Below are 12,706 nucleotides of genomic sequence, written 5' to 3'. Positions count from 1 at the left end.
GTTAGAGATAGCATTTGATTCTGTCATGCTACCTTGTCGGGAAGGGGGCTAAATAACTAATGATTCAAAGTTAGACAACATTTTGGCGAGGGAAAAACGGCCATCACCATTTTCCAAATGGTCCCTTGAGCTGTCACCTCGATATAAGTGAATTAAAATGGGTTACATGGATACCTACAAGCCTCTCCTGTACAGAAATGCCACATTTATGCCAATCTCATGCAGTTTTGGGCAAGAACCATGCAGTTTTTTGCATGCAGTACAAATGCAGGCCTCTACTAATTGACCCCTGTGACCAAACAAACGCTCCGTAGCAATGATTACTATAGTACTTTAACCTTTTAACAAAAAAATAGCCACAAATATCACTTACCCTACATTTAAGTACAATGTTGACCTGTTTTTTGCTTTACTTGAGTATATACAATTTTCAATACTTTTACTTCTACTCCACTACACCTCTGAGGCAAATATTGTACTTCACTCCACTACAATTCTTTGAAAACTTTAGTTACTAGTTACTTTGAAGATTTGAATTATGATTACAAAACATATATTAACCACTTCAGCCCTATTTAAACTTTGGCTATTTGAAAATAGAGATCTACAAGCTCACAACGCACAACATCACACCTTGTGAGCTTGTATATTTCAAAAGATTTTAATACATTTTAAACATAATAGCCTACCTTGTGGAACAGGACAGTCTGCATAATTGGTACTTTAAGTATATTTTGATGCCAATACTTTTGTACTTATACTCAAGTCAATTTTGAATTCCAGACTTTTCCTTGTAAGAGTATATCTACATTGCAGTATTGATACTTTTACTTGAGTAAAAGAATTGAGTAATTTTTCCACTACTGATTGTAGATGACCGTCTTGGATCCATGGCTACACTCTATCTTTACAAAATGCAGTGCATTCCTAAGGGCTTTCATGTGTCAGGTCATTGAAGTCCCTTTATGTTCCTATAGACTCGGACCACTCTTTGCCACTAAGGAGTCCAACCAGCATCCGGCAGTACATTCAGAACCTCCAGGTGATCGACAATCAGCGCTCGCTAACGCAACTGTCAAGAACAATGGAACGCTAGTACCTAGCCAAACAAACATGAAGAAAGACAGTCACTGCCTTTAATCTCTGAATCAGAGAGTGGATATTGGATTGACAAGCAAAAACGTCCACATGTTTGAATGTGTTGTCTGGTGAAAATGAACTATTTCAAGGCAGCTACCGTAACCTTGCATCCGGGTTCGGGTTGCAGAATGAACAAAGTTTGCAGTGTGGGTTGCAGCGACCTCTAGTGCCTTAGCACAGCACTTGTAATGGTGGATATCCTTGGGCTGTTGAATATAATTTTGCAGACTATTTTATCTGAAAGAAATTCACTATCATGAGCGCGTAATAACTTAAGTGGCCCCACTATGAGCTGAACACCTCATCTTGGCAGTGTTAAGGTTTTATATTGGGGAAACAATAATCTGCTTAAAGAAATGTAAGACTCTCTTGACATGAGTCTAGCTGTGCACTTCTAGATGTCTGGTCTCTGGTATCAGATTTACATCATTTGTATATTTGTATAGGCCTATCATTTTTGTACAGAGCACATTATCACAACAATATGTTTGGTAGGCAGGCAACTAACTAAACATGCATATAGATAAGTGTGTAAGTATGTTATTTTCAAAATAAATTATTTTTGTGTTTTCAGATAAACTCAGACCATCTGTAAAAAGAGAAATATTTTATTTAAAATACAAATCATAGCAGGTACAACATATCCTCAAAAGACAACAACAATCTCCCCAATATGGGGAGAAAAGAATTCACAACAAATACGTTTGTCATTTGAAGTAAAAAATACTCTCCTTTCAGAAATATGTACAACTTCTTTTAAAAAGTTCAGGAGAGCGATAATGGGCCCAAACATTAAAAAAAAAAAATACAAACCCAGTGCCTTCTCCTGATGTAACCATGAAAGAAATTGAATAATAATCCCCTTTCATTATAAATAGGTTGGCATCAGTCCATATGTAACTATTAGTAGAACCATACAGACGCTGTTGAAAAATGTCAGTTATATTAATCAATTAAGAATGAAGTGGCTATTTAGGAGAACTTGAGTCATATTGAGGTGCTTCTAAGACAGTTGGCCAAATAATGATTTACTGAAGAACATAATGGGGATTTTAAAACATGAGGCAAAACATATCCAACACATGTGGTTAATACTATGGTGGTGTTTGCACAAGTGAAACAACTGCACTGCACATAAATTATCACACTACATCCAACATTCTTTAAGCTCAACTTAAGATGTGTTGTGTAGGTCATTAGAAGCCATGTTTCACTCTATGGTGTCAATCTGTGGCATTAAAACAACTCAAACAGAAAAGTGGTGCAGAAGCTAAGTGGCGAGTACATCTGCAGTGGGAAACATTCTCAAAAGAAAGGTTTTGCACTATTGCCGTGCTTTGTAATAAAAGTTTAAAAGCCAGAAACCCTTACAGGAGGTCTTAATGGTTATCATCATCACAGACTTCCCTTCACGCACGCGCGCACAAACACACACACACACACACACACACACACACACACACACACACACACACACACACACACACACACACACACACACACACACACACACACACACACACACACTCTCTCTTCTGGTTTACCTCAACTCACTCACAAATCAGAAAAAAATAAAAACCTTCAAAACTGTAATACTAACAAGAGTGAATACAAATATTGCACTTCCAAACAACCTTTAGTTCCCAGTGCCTAGTTGCTGTCCCTTTGTTTGAGGTACAAACTGGTATGCTATGCAACATGTGTGGACGGCTGCGTTCTGCTTGATTTACAAACCATTGTACAATGAAGTATAAAACAGGCTTTAGTCTTTCTATATTCACTGACATAGATGAATAGCTACCAAGGGCATCAGTTATCCTACTTTCTGTCATTGTAGTTTAACAGCCAATCCTGGGCACTGATGGTACTTGTGCTAACATTAGCAACAATTTCAAATAATGGCTTGATGTCAGCGACAGAGTTGATGGCGACGGACAGGACTAAGCAATGAGAAAGATATGCCAAATTCATACACACAACAGACATTCACAAAGCACACCACTCACACATACATGGGTGCATGCAAGCGCACACAGACTTGCATACGCATGCAGACACACAATACCTTCTCTCTCGCAGACATTGACTATTTACATTTTAAGGCACATAAACCTATTTACATGGCAAATAAATGAACCAAATACAAGGCATTTTGATCTTCAGTCCCTGGATAATATGGCTGTAGCCTTGTGGTAGTGTGATAACTCCTCCTGCCTCTAGTCTGTACTCTTGTCCTTCTAAACATAGGCAACTTTCACTTGAAAGCACAATCAAGCTCACATTCTCTCACAGTGTCACATGCACTATAGGCAGAGAATGGCCTCGCCACACTGACATGATCTTACGTAGTGAGACTGTAGCCTCCCGGTTCTCCATGGAGGCTACAATTGATTGTCAAGTCTTTACTTAAAGACATTAAAACATCATGTCCATATTGTGGTTTCTCTTAACTTATGTCAGAGTCTCTATGCTACCCCTTACAAGCCTAGAACACCACAAGCCAAGCTTTCCGACCGAAGCACCACACCGTTTCAAGCCAATTGTGAGGTTCCATAGGTTTGTGGTGGTTCCAGTCGTATCCCAGTTGACTACAAGACAACGATGATGCTAGCATTGGTTATTCTGAGTGCGTACAATTGGGATTGAAGCAAACGAGACATCAGTAGGAGTCAAAGTCAACAACTCAAAGGAAGATCAGTCTTTGGTGTCTCTTTTTTTTTTTGGTAACATCAGTAGATTTCTCCTCTGAGTGCAAAAACAGCTGAACCCAGCACCGTCCACCGACCTGAGGCAGAGAGAGATCTTTTTTGATGAACACTTTGGTAGCACTTTGGGTATAAATTATGTAAGATACACAAAATTATGTAAAATAAAATCTGAGCTATTAAACATCTTTGGTATTGAGAACTGGGCAGGTAATATGCCCTCTGTGACGGTCAGTCAGGTCAGTGTTCAAGCTAAACTTTGTGGCTTCTGTGACAACGTTGTTACAGACCCTCTCAGGAGGTTCTTTCATGCTATAAAAGGGTTGCACATTCACACTGCCTTTCCGCCATGTGTGGCCGTATCCTGTTAGGAGTGAACACGCCATCGTTAGCACCAAAATGCGGCAGTTCAAAAGTTCAAGAGGGATTCTCTCTCACAGGGTATCGCAAACGAGAAGTCTTTTAGACACCAGACGTCTTCCTTAATCCATGCTATGGGACCAATGTTGCCTGATACTGCAATTCCTGTGCAGCAGGGAGGTCATGTTCAGTCCAACGTTCATCGCAAAGCAGTCTGACTTTGAAAAAAAAAAGGTCTACTTGGTAACAATCCCAACCGGCCGACAAAAAATACATATATTAAATAAAGCACATTCATTTGGTTTGGAGACCTTATATTTGTTTGTTTTTTTATCTTCCTCTAGTGCAGCATAGTGGAGTTCCAGTGGTCTTTATCCTCCTAAGTCTTCAACTGCAACCTGATCCTCTCTTTCATCACGTTTCTCCATTGCAATCATATGGGTAGTTTCTGTGGTTCCGAAAGCTCTGGTGCTGATTTAGGCCTCAGAGGCTGCCTGTGGTTTGAGTTGGGCTTTCTCCATGGCAGTGCCATATGGCAGAGATCGCTTGAAGAAGCCAAGCTGCGAGGACAAGAGTGAGACAGGAGAAGTTTTAGAAGTGAATAATGACTCAATCACTCACAATGAAACACATTGACTGAATCAATAATGAAACTCAATTCGTTTTTTTTTTATGAATCATGGTTTATGAAATACTAAATAAACAGTATGTGTAACATGTCTTGTTAAGACTAATTTATACATTTGGTTGAAAATGTCCTTTCTGCAAGCGATGCCATCGCACAATGATGAATAAAGCTTTGCGTGTGAGCAACACTGACCTTGTAGAGGACATAGATAAGGAGAGCCAGGAGAAGCAACCCAGCTAGAATAGCTAGAATGATGATCCACAAAGGAACATTGTACTGGCTGTCTGGTTTGTTCCACACCACTGGAGTCACCACCTGACATAAACATAGTATTATTCCTCCGTTCTAAACTCAAACAATCGTGAACATACAGTACTTACATAAAACACACTGCACTGTAGTTGTGAACTGACAGAAAAGTACCTTTTTCTGTCCCATGGGGGTGTACTTGGGCAGGATGGCATAAGGCATCTTCATCACGCTGTACCTGGCCAGACACTCCAGCACAAAACTCTTATACGGGTTCTAAAAAGGGAGAAATATGGTACATTTTAGACCAGACTGAAAAACGATTTCACATATTATATGTTATATATAACAGCATTGTACCGTTTTATTAACGTATAAGCTTAAATGGGTGAATGAGTTGCATTACATTCACAGTACAGTAGGTGGTGCTAAAGCCTCACAGAATCTGATGAAACTTACACAGAAAAGCCCCTCTGACATTCCAATGGTATGAGAGGCCATGACCACCAGCTAATGAATTTTCAATACAGTCACTCATAAGCCTTGTATTACAGTAGAGAGGAGCATGTAAGGTCTTGCTCAGAATAGCTCCTTTGTAGAGGTACAGTAGGTGCACACAACAGTGCCAAATTATGCTAGAAACCTCACAATCCCACACACACACACACACACACACACACACACACACACACACACACACACACACACACACACACACACACACACACACACACACACTTCACTACTGCATTAAAAAATACCTGACTACACAAACGGTTATCCTGCATAGAGCCATGCTTAGTTAGCTGCTGTTTTCTCTTACATTGAGCAAAATATTTGAGACTGTGCATTTTGGCTGACTGAAGGACTTAGTCAATGCTGACAGCCAGTCAATACAATCATGTGTGCGAGACTGACTGGATATCCATCTTTGCCAGACTCAGAATTTAGGTTTTTAGGTCTTAATGTTTTCCTTCTTGCCGCATTAAAGCATGGTGGCTACTGACTTTCTGCCAAGCCCTGACATGAGAAAATACACAGACACCAATGCAGAGATAGAGTGCACTGCACAGCCTTTCCTGTACCATGCCCTTGTCATCTGGTGGAAACATGTGTCTGTACAGTATAGTGCATGTTTAGTGTGTTTGTGAGGGTTCCTCTCCAACAAACCTCAGTGAAGGTCTCTGCCCAGATGCGGGACCGAACTTTGAGGATGGCAGTGGTTCCCTTCTCCAGAAGACCAACATTGCACTGGAGTGTCCAGCACTCCACATTAGAGCACGACTGGGGGTGAAAAAAAACAGACGAAGTGTGAAAACAATGTTCATGCAATGACACAATGTAATTGAAAACTGAATGGTTTTTCTACTTCATTTCCTTTCATAGCATCAACAAAACTTTATTTCCTGTTGCACAAAACATAACTCAGTCATTAAATACTTGCACTAAAACCTTGACAGGAGTTAAAGTAGAGATATGGGAAAGGCAAATAACAGCGATGTTAATGTTGCAGGCCAAATAAATATAACAAAGAGCCCAATGTTATGATCTCTATTCCAGGCCTGCTTCAAATTAGAGAGAGATTGAGGGAATGTCACGAGACTGTAAAAATGCAGCATGCAGTCACCACTCTCCACATTATGGCCCGACCACTAAAACCAGCCCATTTTTCACAAGACTGTAGAATACACCATCTTAATTAGAGCCCCATAATGCAGCTTGGCGCTTTTAAACATTTTTTTTTTTAGGTCTACAGACTGCGTTTTCTTTAGAGCTGCTGTTATAGCCAGACCACCCCCAGACGGAGAGGTTTCGGTGGGTTTCCTGCGGGAGTGCATTAGTTTACTTATTACACCGAGGAGGGCAAACACGGACAGAGACAGTCTTAACAAGGGCACACACAGGCATGCACAGAGCATATCAGTCCACTTCCTCCTGGTAGACCTCCCTAATGCCCCAGGGTACAGGGGCCTGAAAGGCCCTGTAAAGACTGGTGGGTCTGTGGACCCAGAATGAATATATGGTCCAGTGGCATAGCTGCCACAGTCCAAATCCCTCCATATAAACCCAAATGGGATTATGTGGCCATGGGCTTGAGGCTGTTCCCACAGCAGTCATAAAGTAAGGGATACGATGTGAGGGCTACTGTATGATTAATATCAATTCAAAATATAATTACTACAACATATTCAGAGCACAAACACATGAGCATTATATATGTATGAATATATAGCAATTATAATCCTGGCAAGTAATTCAGTCAAAACATTTACTGCTCTCATGCACTGGCTCAGAGACCAAATGTCATTCTCAAAGTACAACCGGGGCTGACAACGCCAAACACTAACACACTTTATCCTTTTCATCGAAAGAGAGAGATGTCTGGACTCACAGACATAAAAACAAAAGTGCATGGTCTGGCGAAACGGGAGAATAGGCTCCTTCATGCCAGCATGTCATCAGGCAGGCTTGATGAACGAGGACATTTGGTAGCGACAGGCCAATAGACAAAGAGGTCTTTGACAGAAACAGGTAGCCTGAAGACAGAGGGTGAGATGGAGTGGCTACCTGCAGCTGGGTGGATCAATGGGGCCAGTGTGTGGGGGAGCTGAGCCTAACAACACCCAGAGTGCAAAATTAGAGGGCAGTCTATGAAGCAACCTATGCATCACTGACATAACGGCCACCTTCCCCTCTCCAGGGGTCCTCCAAGGTCCACTCTGCTCCACTCCCCCCCACCCCCAGCCAGTGCAGGCCCTTTAATGTTAATCACCACATCGGGACCCACCACGCGGCCTCTGACCCCACCCCTTTAACGACATCATAACCTAATTATCCTATCCCAGGAGCCTTGTGTAAAAAAGGGCTAGTGCCACTAAAATAGTTCCAGACCTACACACTTGACTTCAGGCTGCTCAGAGAAATGTATTGTTTCGACCTGGTTCAAGTCTCTACCCTAATGAACCCTAATCTAATCGATTGCTATCCAATGTGATAGAATCACCGTTTGAACTGTATAATAACATTTACACTAATCTGCGACCTTTCTGTCACCTACTGTATTGCATTAAACTTGGTCCAAGGGTTCATTCCTATAACAACACAAGGTATTTAGAAAGGGCGAGCAGAAGATGGACAGAATTGAGGAACACCATTACATGTGTCCCATCCTAAGTCTCTCACCAGATTAGTCAACTGAGCCAGCTGAACGTCCCTCTTCTCAACGTGGTGCTCATGGGCCTGCAGTGCAAGGATAGGCGGCAGCTCTGTCGAGGTCTGTTGAAGCTGAGGAGAAAACACACACACATCAACCATTAGGTCAACATAGACACTGACCTCCCCAGGCAGAAGAGCACACCACCCTCTCTGTCAATAGAAGACCTAATGTTAGCATGACCCGCAACTTCTGCCATTAATCTGAAGCATGTGAGCTCTTCTCCACATGGGCTCCGTACTGTACTTAACACTTCACTTGGGCATAAATATAAGACGGATCACAGCCAGAACACACAACCAACTCAAGCCTAAACTCGGCATCTGGCTGGCTTCAAATATAAACAAAAAACAAACAACTACACAGGAGCCCTTTGCCCACATAAACCCGACCCTACAACATGGCACATCGTCTGATGTCAAAGACTAGGGAGTGTATCGTTGGTGAAGTGGGTGGTTCGTCAAGCTGTGCCGCACGTAGCGAAGAGCTAGGACTTCAAAGCGGCGGTGGGGAGAGTGTCCTGGGTGGGGCTGTGAAGCAGGGAGGAGAAGGTGGGTGTGGGCCCACTAGTGGGAGAGCCCATCTGTGAATCACACGGTGGATTAGAACCTGTGGGACATCTTCACTGCTCTGACTGTCTGTGAAGTGAGCTCTCACACAGACACAGCTGGACCTAGCCTCATTTGACCCTCAGACGTGGTGAGCGTGTGCGTGTGTGTGTGCGTGCATGTGTGTTTATTTACATTGAGGTTTAGGTAGTTCATAGTGTGATTGGTGGTACAGTTGAGGGGTCCTTGTGTGGAGAACTCCAGGGGGTAGAGGAGGCGATGACCCTGCAGATTGAGGGGGCAGTGCAGCTGAAGCAGGGTGTGGCTGATTTGACTGGGACCGTTGTTCACCAGCTGAGAGAGAAAAAGAGAGAGAGAGAGAGCAAGGTTAAAAGGAGGAAAGGGAAATTATGAAATAGACAAATATATTAAGTGCTGCTCTGGTAGTTCTCCCCTGAGAAATAGTTGATAAGTACAGCACACTAATAAATCACTGTATCTGGAATACATCCTCCTTGTTTTTTTTTGTCACTCTGTGACGTCATAAGCTGTGCTTATACGAAGATCTTTGTAACCGTGGTGAACTCAGCTTTGCAGCATGATGGATGGGATCTGCTTCCTAACCCTATCTGCTCAGCCCTGATGGTTCTGTACAGCTAACAGACTCTGTACAGCTAACAGACTGAAGGAGCTCCTGGCTGATTACCTCATAGATGTGCTCCACAGAAGGGCCGATGTCCTGTTCCACCTGATGGCTTTTGGTCACCTTCCAGTTTGCTGGTGGGAAGAAGACCTTATCTGGCCGGGACACACTTTAAAAAGAGAAACAGGGTTTAAGTAAGGACTGGAGTGTGGGGTTTGTAAGTAAGGAACTTAAAAGGAGGGTAAGTGATATTGTTTTGTTAAAGTAAGGGTTGAATTGCTCTATACAATCTTTGCTATAGATTGTTTGTTCGGTAACAGCTCTTTAGTGAAGTTTTGAGGCCACGATACAAGTTTCAAAACATGGCTGTTCTCAAAATATGACTTAAATAAATTGAACCCCTACTAGCTTGCCTCCAGTAACAACGCACTCCCTCAGCGAGCTTCACGGAAGGTGCCCCCCCCCCCCCAACCCCATTTTTTCTTTAAATATATCTATTATTGCTTTCAGTGTTGTTGCTAAAATGTTATGTATTGTATGTCATGATGATGAACTGAACTGAGTACAATGGACCACATTATAACAAGTCCCCCCCAGGCTTTTTGTGTTATCCTTTTAGCATATTTTCAATTTCTGTACTGCAGAATAAAGAAGTTAAACTCTATAGCAATGATTACAATCATAATATTGAGCTTTAACTTTTAACCCCCAAAAATATCACTTACATCACCTTTAAGGCTTAGTCAATTCTAACAAGTTCCAAACTCAAATAAGGGAAATCTAACTGGAAAACTCACCCTTGCAGAATAACGTCAGCTTCAACAACCACCTCCAGCTTGTAGGGAACTGCCTCGCTATGGGAATTATTTTCATTTTTGCTGTGAAAAGAGCAAATTCATTCATTCTTAAAATTATACGATTCAAAAATAGTGGCTAGGATGAGTTTACAAGGCAACTTATTTCTGTTCATCCAGGAACACAAAATAAGGAATGTAGAGCATGCACATACACTCTGGTGATCAGGTGCAGGACAAACAGAAAATAAGCCTAACAATTCAAATGGAGTCAACATTTCAATCCCCAAACTATCTTTGTCAGGATATGTTATGATATATGGTATATGGTATATACTCATGAAGATCCTTTGGGGATTGAAACGATGATCTGCAATAAACAGTGGGAGCTAACAACAGTGTGGACTATTTTTATTTCAAGGAACACTGCACCCACAGGAACCATAACTACAGCATACTTTCCAGCGAGTCCTCCTACCTGCGGATCTGGAGTTCAAACTGCACTGTCTTGCGCGTGTCCTTCAGCCGTGGCACTGTGAAGCGCAGGCCAGCCCATAGCTGCAATGAAGAAATGTATCATCAATCATCATCATCACTATCATGCTCATAATGCCAAGACTAGATTCTTCCATCATCAAACAGACCCTAAACCAGACAGAATAATCCCATTTATAACCTTCCAAATGATGGGAAAAATAAAGAAGTAGAAGTTAGCAGACTGTGCCCAAATTACAACTGCAGAATGTGAGCTTGGGAGCAGTATAGAAGAAGTGCTGAAAAGCCCATTCAGCTTGTGACAGTGATGGCCAACATTGTGTCTCTGTAACTACTTCACAGCATATACCCTGGAGGCCCAGATTTCTCAGACAGCCCTGCGTGCCTTCGCTCCCTCTCTCTCTCTTCATTCTCCTCTCCACCCTGCTCATCCCCTCCCCTGTATATTCTCTGATACTCTGGGGTCAGCCAGTCTGTGAACCCGGTGGCTGCCTGGCTGGCAGGCAGCTGTGGTACACCTGTGCAGGTCCACATGAAGGCTGAGAGTTCCTGCACACTCTGCTGCCCTTTCGTCAAGTCTAATTCCCTAGCCTTTTGTTTTCCCAACCCGGACCACAAGCTTGTTCAGCACTGTAATTGTAATCAGGAGGCCTGAGTGGAGCCAGTTTTACAGCTTAATTTGACTTTATGTGCCTGCACATGAAAGAAAGGGAGAGAGAGGCAGAGAAAGACGTTTTGACTTGAAGTATGGGAAAAGGAAAAATTGTGATATGAGATTAGATATTGTCTGGGACTTTGGATATCATAATATAATAATATTGTGCATGGCATGTGTTGTTTTTTCCCTGTAAAAGCTGCATTACATTAAAGTGATTACATACCTGATTGATCTAGGTTTTCTATTATTTGCCTTTACACACTTATTTATGACTTAAAGGAGAATTCCAGTAATTTTAGATGTTTGCTTTGATGTGTCGCTAATGACTCACCAACATACAAAGGGCCGTTGAATTTTTCCAGAGAAGCCCCTGTTGTCCATTGTGGAGACCCCTTCCCCTGGCATAATGGAGTAATGTGTACAGTATATGGCAAGCAACCAGCTCCATGTCGTTCTGCATGAACGGCAGCTCATAAGGGACATTTAGTGCATGTTTGAGTGTCAATACACTGCATAATGAGGATTAGTGGAAAAAAAATGAACTTTGGAGGTGCTAAAATAGGCGATTTTCATTTATACACATTACTCCATTATGCCAGAGGAAGGGGTCTCCACAATGGACAACAGGGGCTTCTCTGGAAAAATTCAACGGCCCTTTGTATGTTGGTGAGTCATTAGCGACACATCAAAGCAAACATCTAAAATTACTGGAATTCTCCTTTAAGCATTACTGTTGACTATTTATAAAAACAATCTCATTCTGTAAATATATTGTCAAAGCACCAATAACCATCCCCACAAATATCATCACAATTTCTCTAAAAAGGTAATTGATCAACAACATTGTGATATTTGAGTTTGTCAATATTGCCCAGCCCTAATTTAAATTTAAATACAGCCCATAAAACTTTTGGCTGGGCCATGCCTCACTGAGTCATTGGTATAATCATTAAGTCTCTGTGCAGCTACCTACACACTTATGAGTTACAGATGATTCACATCACACCTACAGACTGTCTAGCCAAAACTACAACCCCAGACCTTCTGGGAATATGAATTAGAATTGACGCCCTCTCTCACAGACAGAGACATATATGTCTAACGCTTCATATTAAACATCCAATCGACAGTCTTCCTCTTCAGACCCATTAAATGGTGCCAGCCCGTGACAGGACCATTAGAGAGGGGAACTCTCCCCAGCGGGGAGCCAGGGTAGTGATGGAGAGACACTTCCTGCAAGGCGTTCAGGCCACTTCCTGTCACTACTCTGCC

The 12,706-nt window shown here is 42.1% G+C and overlaps 3 protein-coding genes across 9 annotated transcripts in view; 1 reads left to right on the top strand and 2 right to left on the bottom strand.

The window, feature by feature from the left end:
* rapgef3 (Rap guanine nucleotide exchange factor (GEF) 3) overlaps positions 1-1,595 on the top strand; it is a 32,558-nt gene extending 30,963 nt beyond the window's left edge. For all 3 annotated transcript variants that reach the window (XM_084068102.1, XM_084068100.1, XM_084068101.1), the window contains one exon: positions 978-1,595. In XM_084068102.1, coding sequence (XP_083924228.1) covers positions 978-1,096 — 119 coding nt within the window. In that variant the 3' untranslated portion in view covers positions 1,097-1,595. The remainder of the gene's footprint in view (positions 1-977) is intronic.
* csrnp2 (cysteine-serine-rich nuclear protein 2) overlaps positions 1-12,706 on the bottom strand; it is a 352,543-nt gene that overhangs the window by 261,659 nt on the left and 78,178 nt on the right. The gene's annotated exons all lie outside the window — the stretch shown is intronic.
* Positions 1,733-12,706, bottom strand: part of itga5 (integrin, alpha 5 (fibronectin receptor, alpha polypeptide)) — a 42,536-nt gene continuing 31,562 nt past the window's right edge. Inside the window, exons 22-31 of one of the 5 annotated variants that reach the window (XR_014601562.1) lie at positions 10,760-10,839; positions 10,285-10,365; positions 9,551-9,656; positions 9,040-9,198; positions 8,266-8,367; positions 6,253-6,366; positions 5,257-5,358; positions 5,026-5,148; positions 2,584-4,765; positions 1,733-2,547 (exon numbers count right to left, since the gene is read on the bottom strand). Coding sequence is in view for 1 of the 5 variants with exons in the window: in XM_084068098.1 (XP_083924224.1) it covers positions 4,682-4,765; positions 5,026-5,148; positions 5,257-5,358; positions 6,253-6,366; positions 8,266-8,367; positions 9,040-9,198; positions 9,551-9,656; positions 10,285-10,365; positions 10,760-10,839 (951 nt within the window). In the remaining 4 variants the exon portion in view is untranslated. Of the gene's footprint in view, positions 4,766-5,025; positions 5,149-5,256; positions 5,359-6,252; positions 6,367-8,265; positions 8,368-9,039; positions 9,199-9,550; positions 9,657-10,284; positions 10,366-10,759; positions 10,840-12,706 lie in introns of all 5 variants that reach the window. The other 4 variants (XR_014601563.1, XR_014601564.1, XR_014601565.1 and 1 more) reach the window with 4 other exon arrangements.

This window comes from Gymnoscopelus microlampas, assembly GCF_963454915.1.
Source record: "Gymnoscopelus microlampas genome assembly, chromosome: 10".
In the NCBI taxonomy this organism is placed as follows: domain Eukaryota; kingdom Metazoa; phylum Chordata; class Actinopteri; order Myctophiformes; family Myctophidae; genus Gymnoscopelus; species Gymnoscopelus microlampas.
Note: the sequence above shows the minus strand (reverse complement) of the source record. Positions and strands in the feature narration are given on the sequence as shown.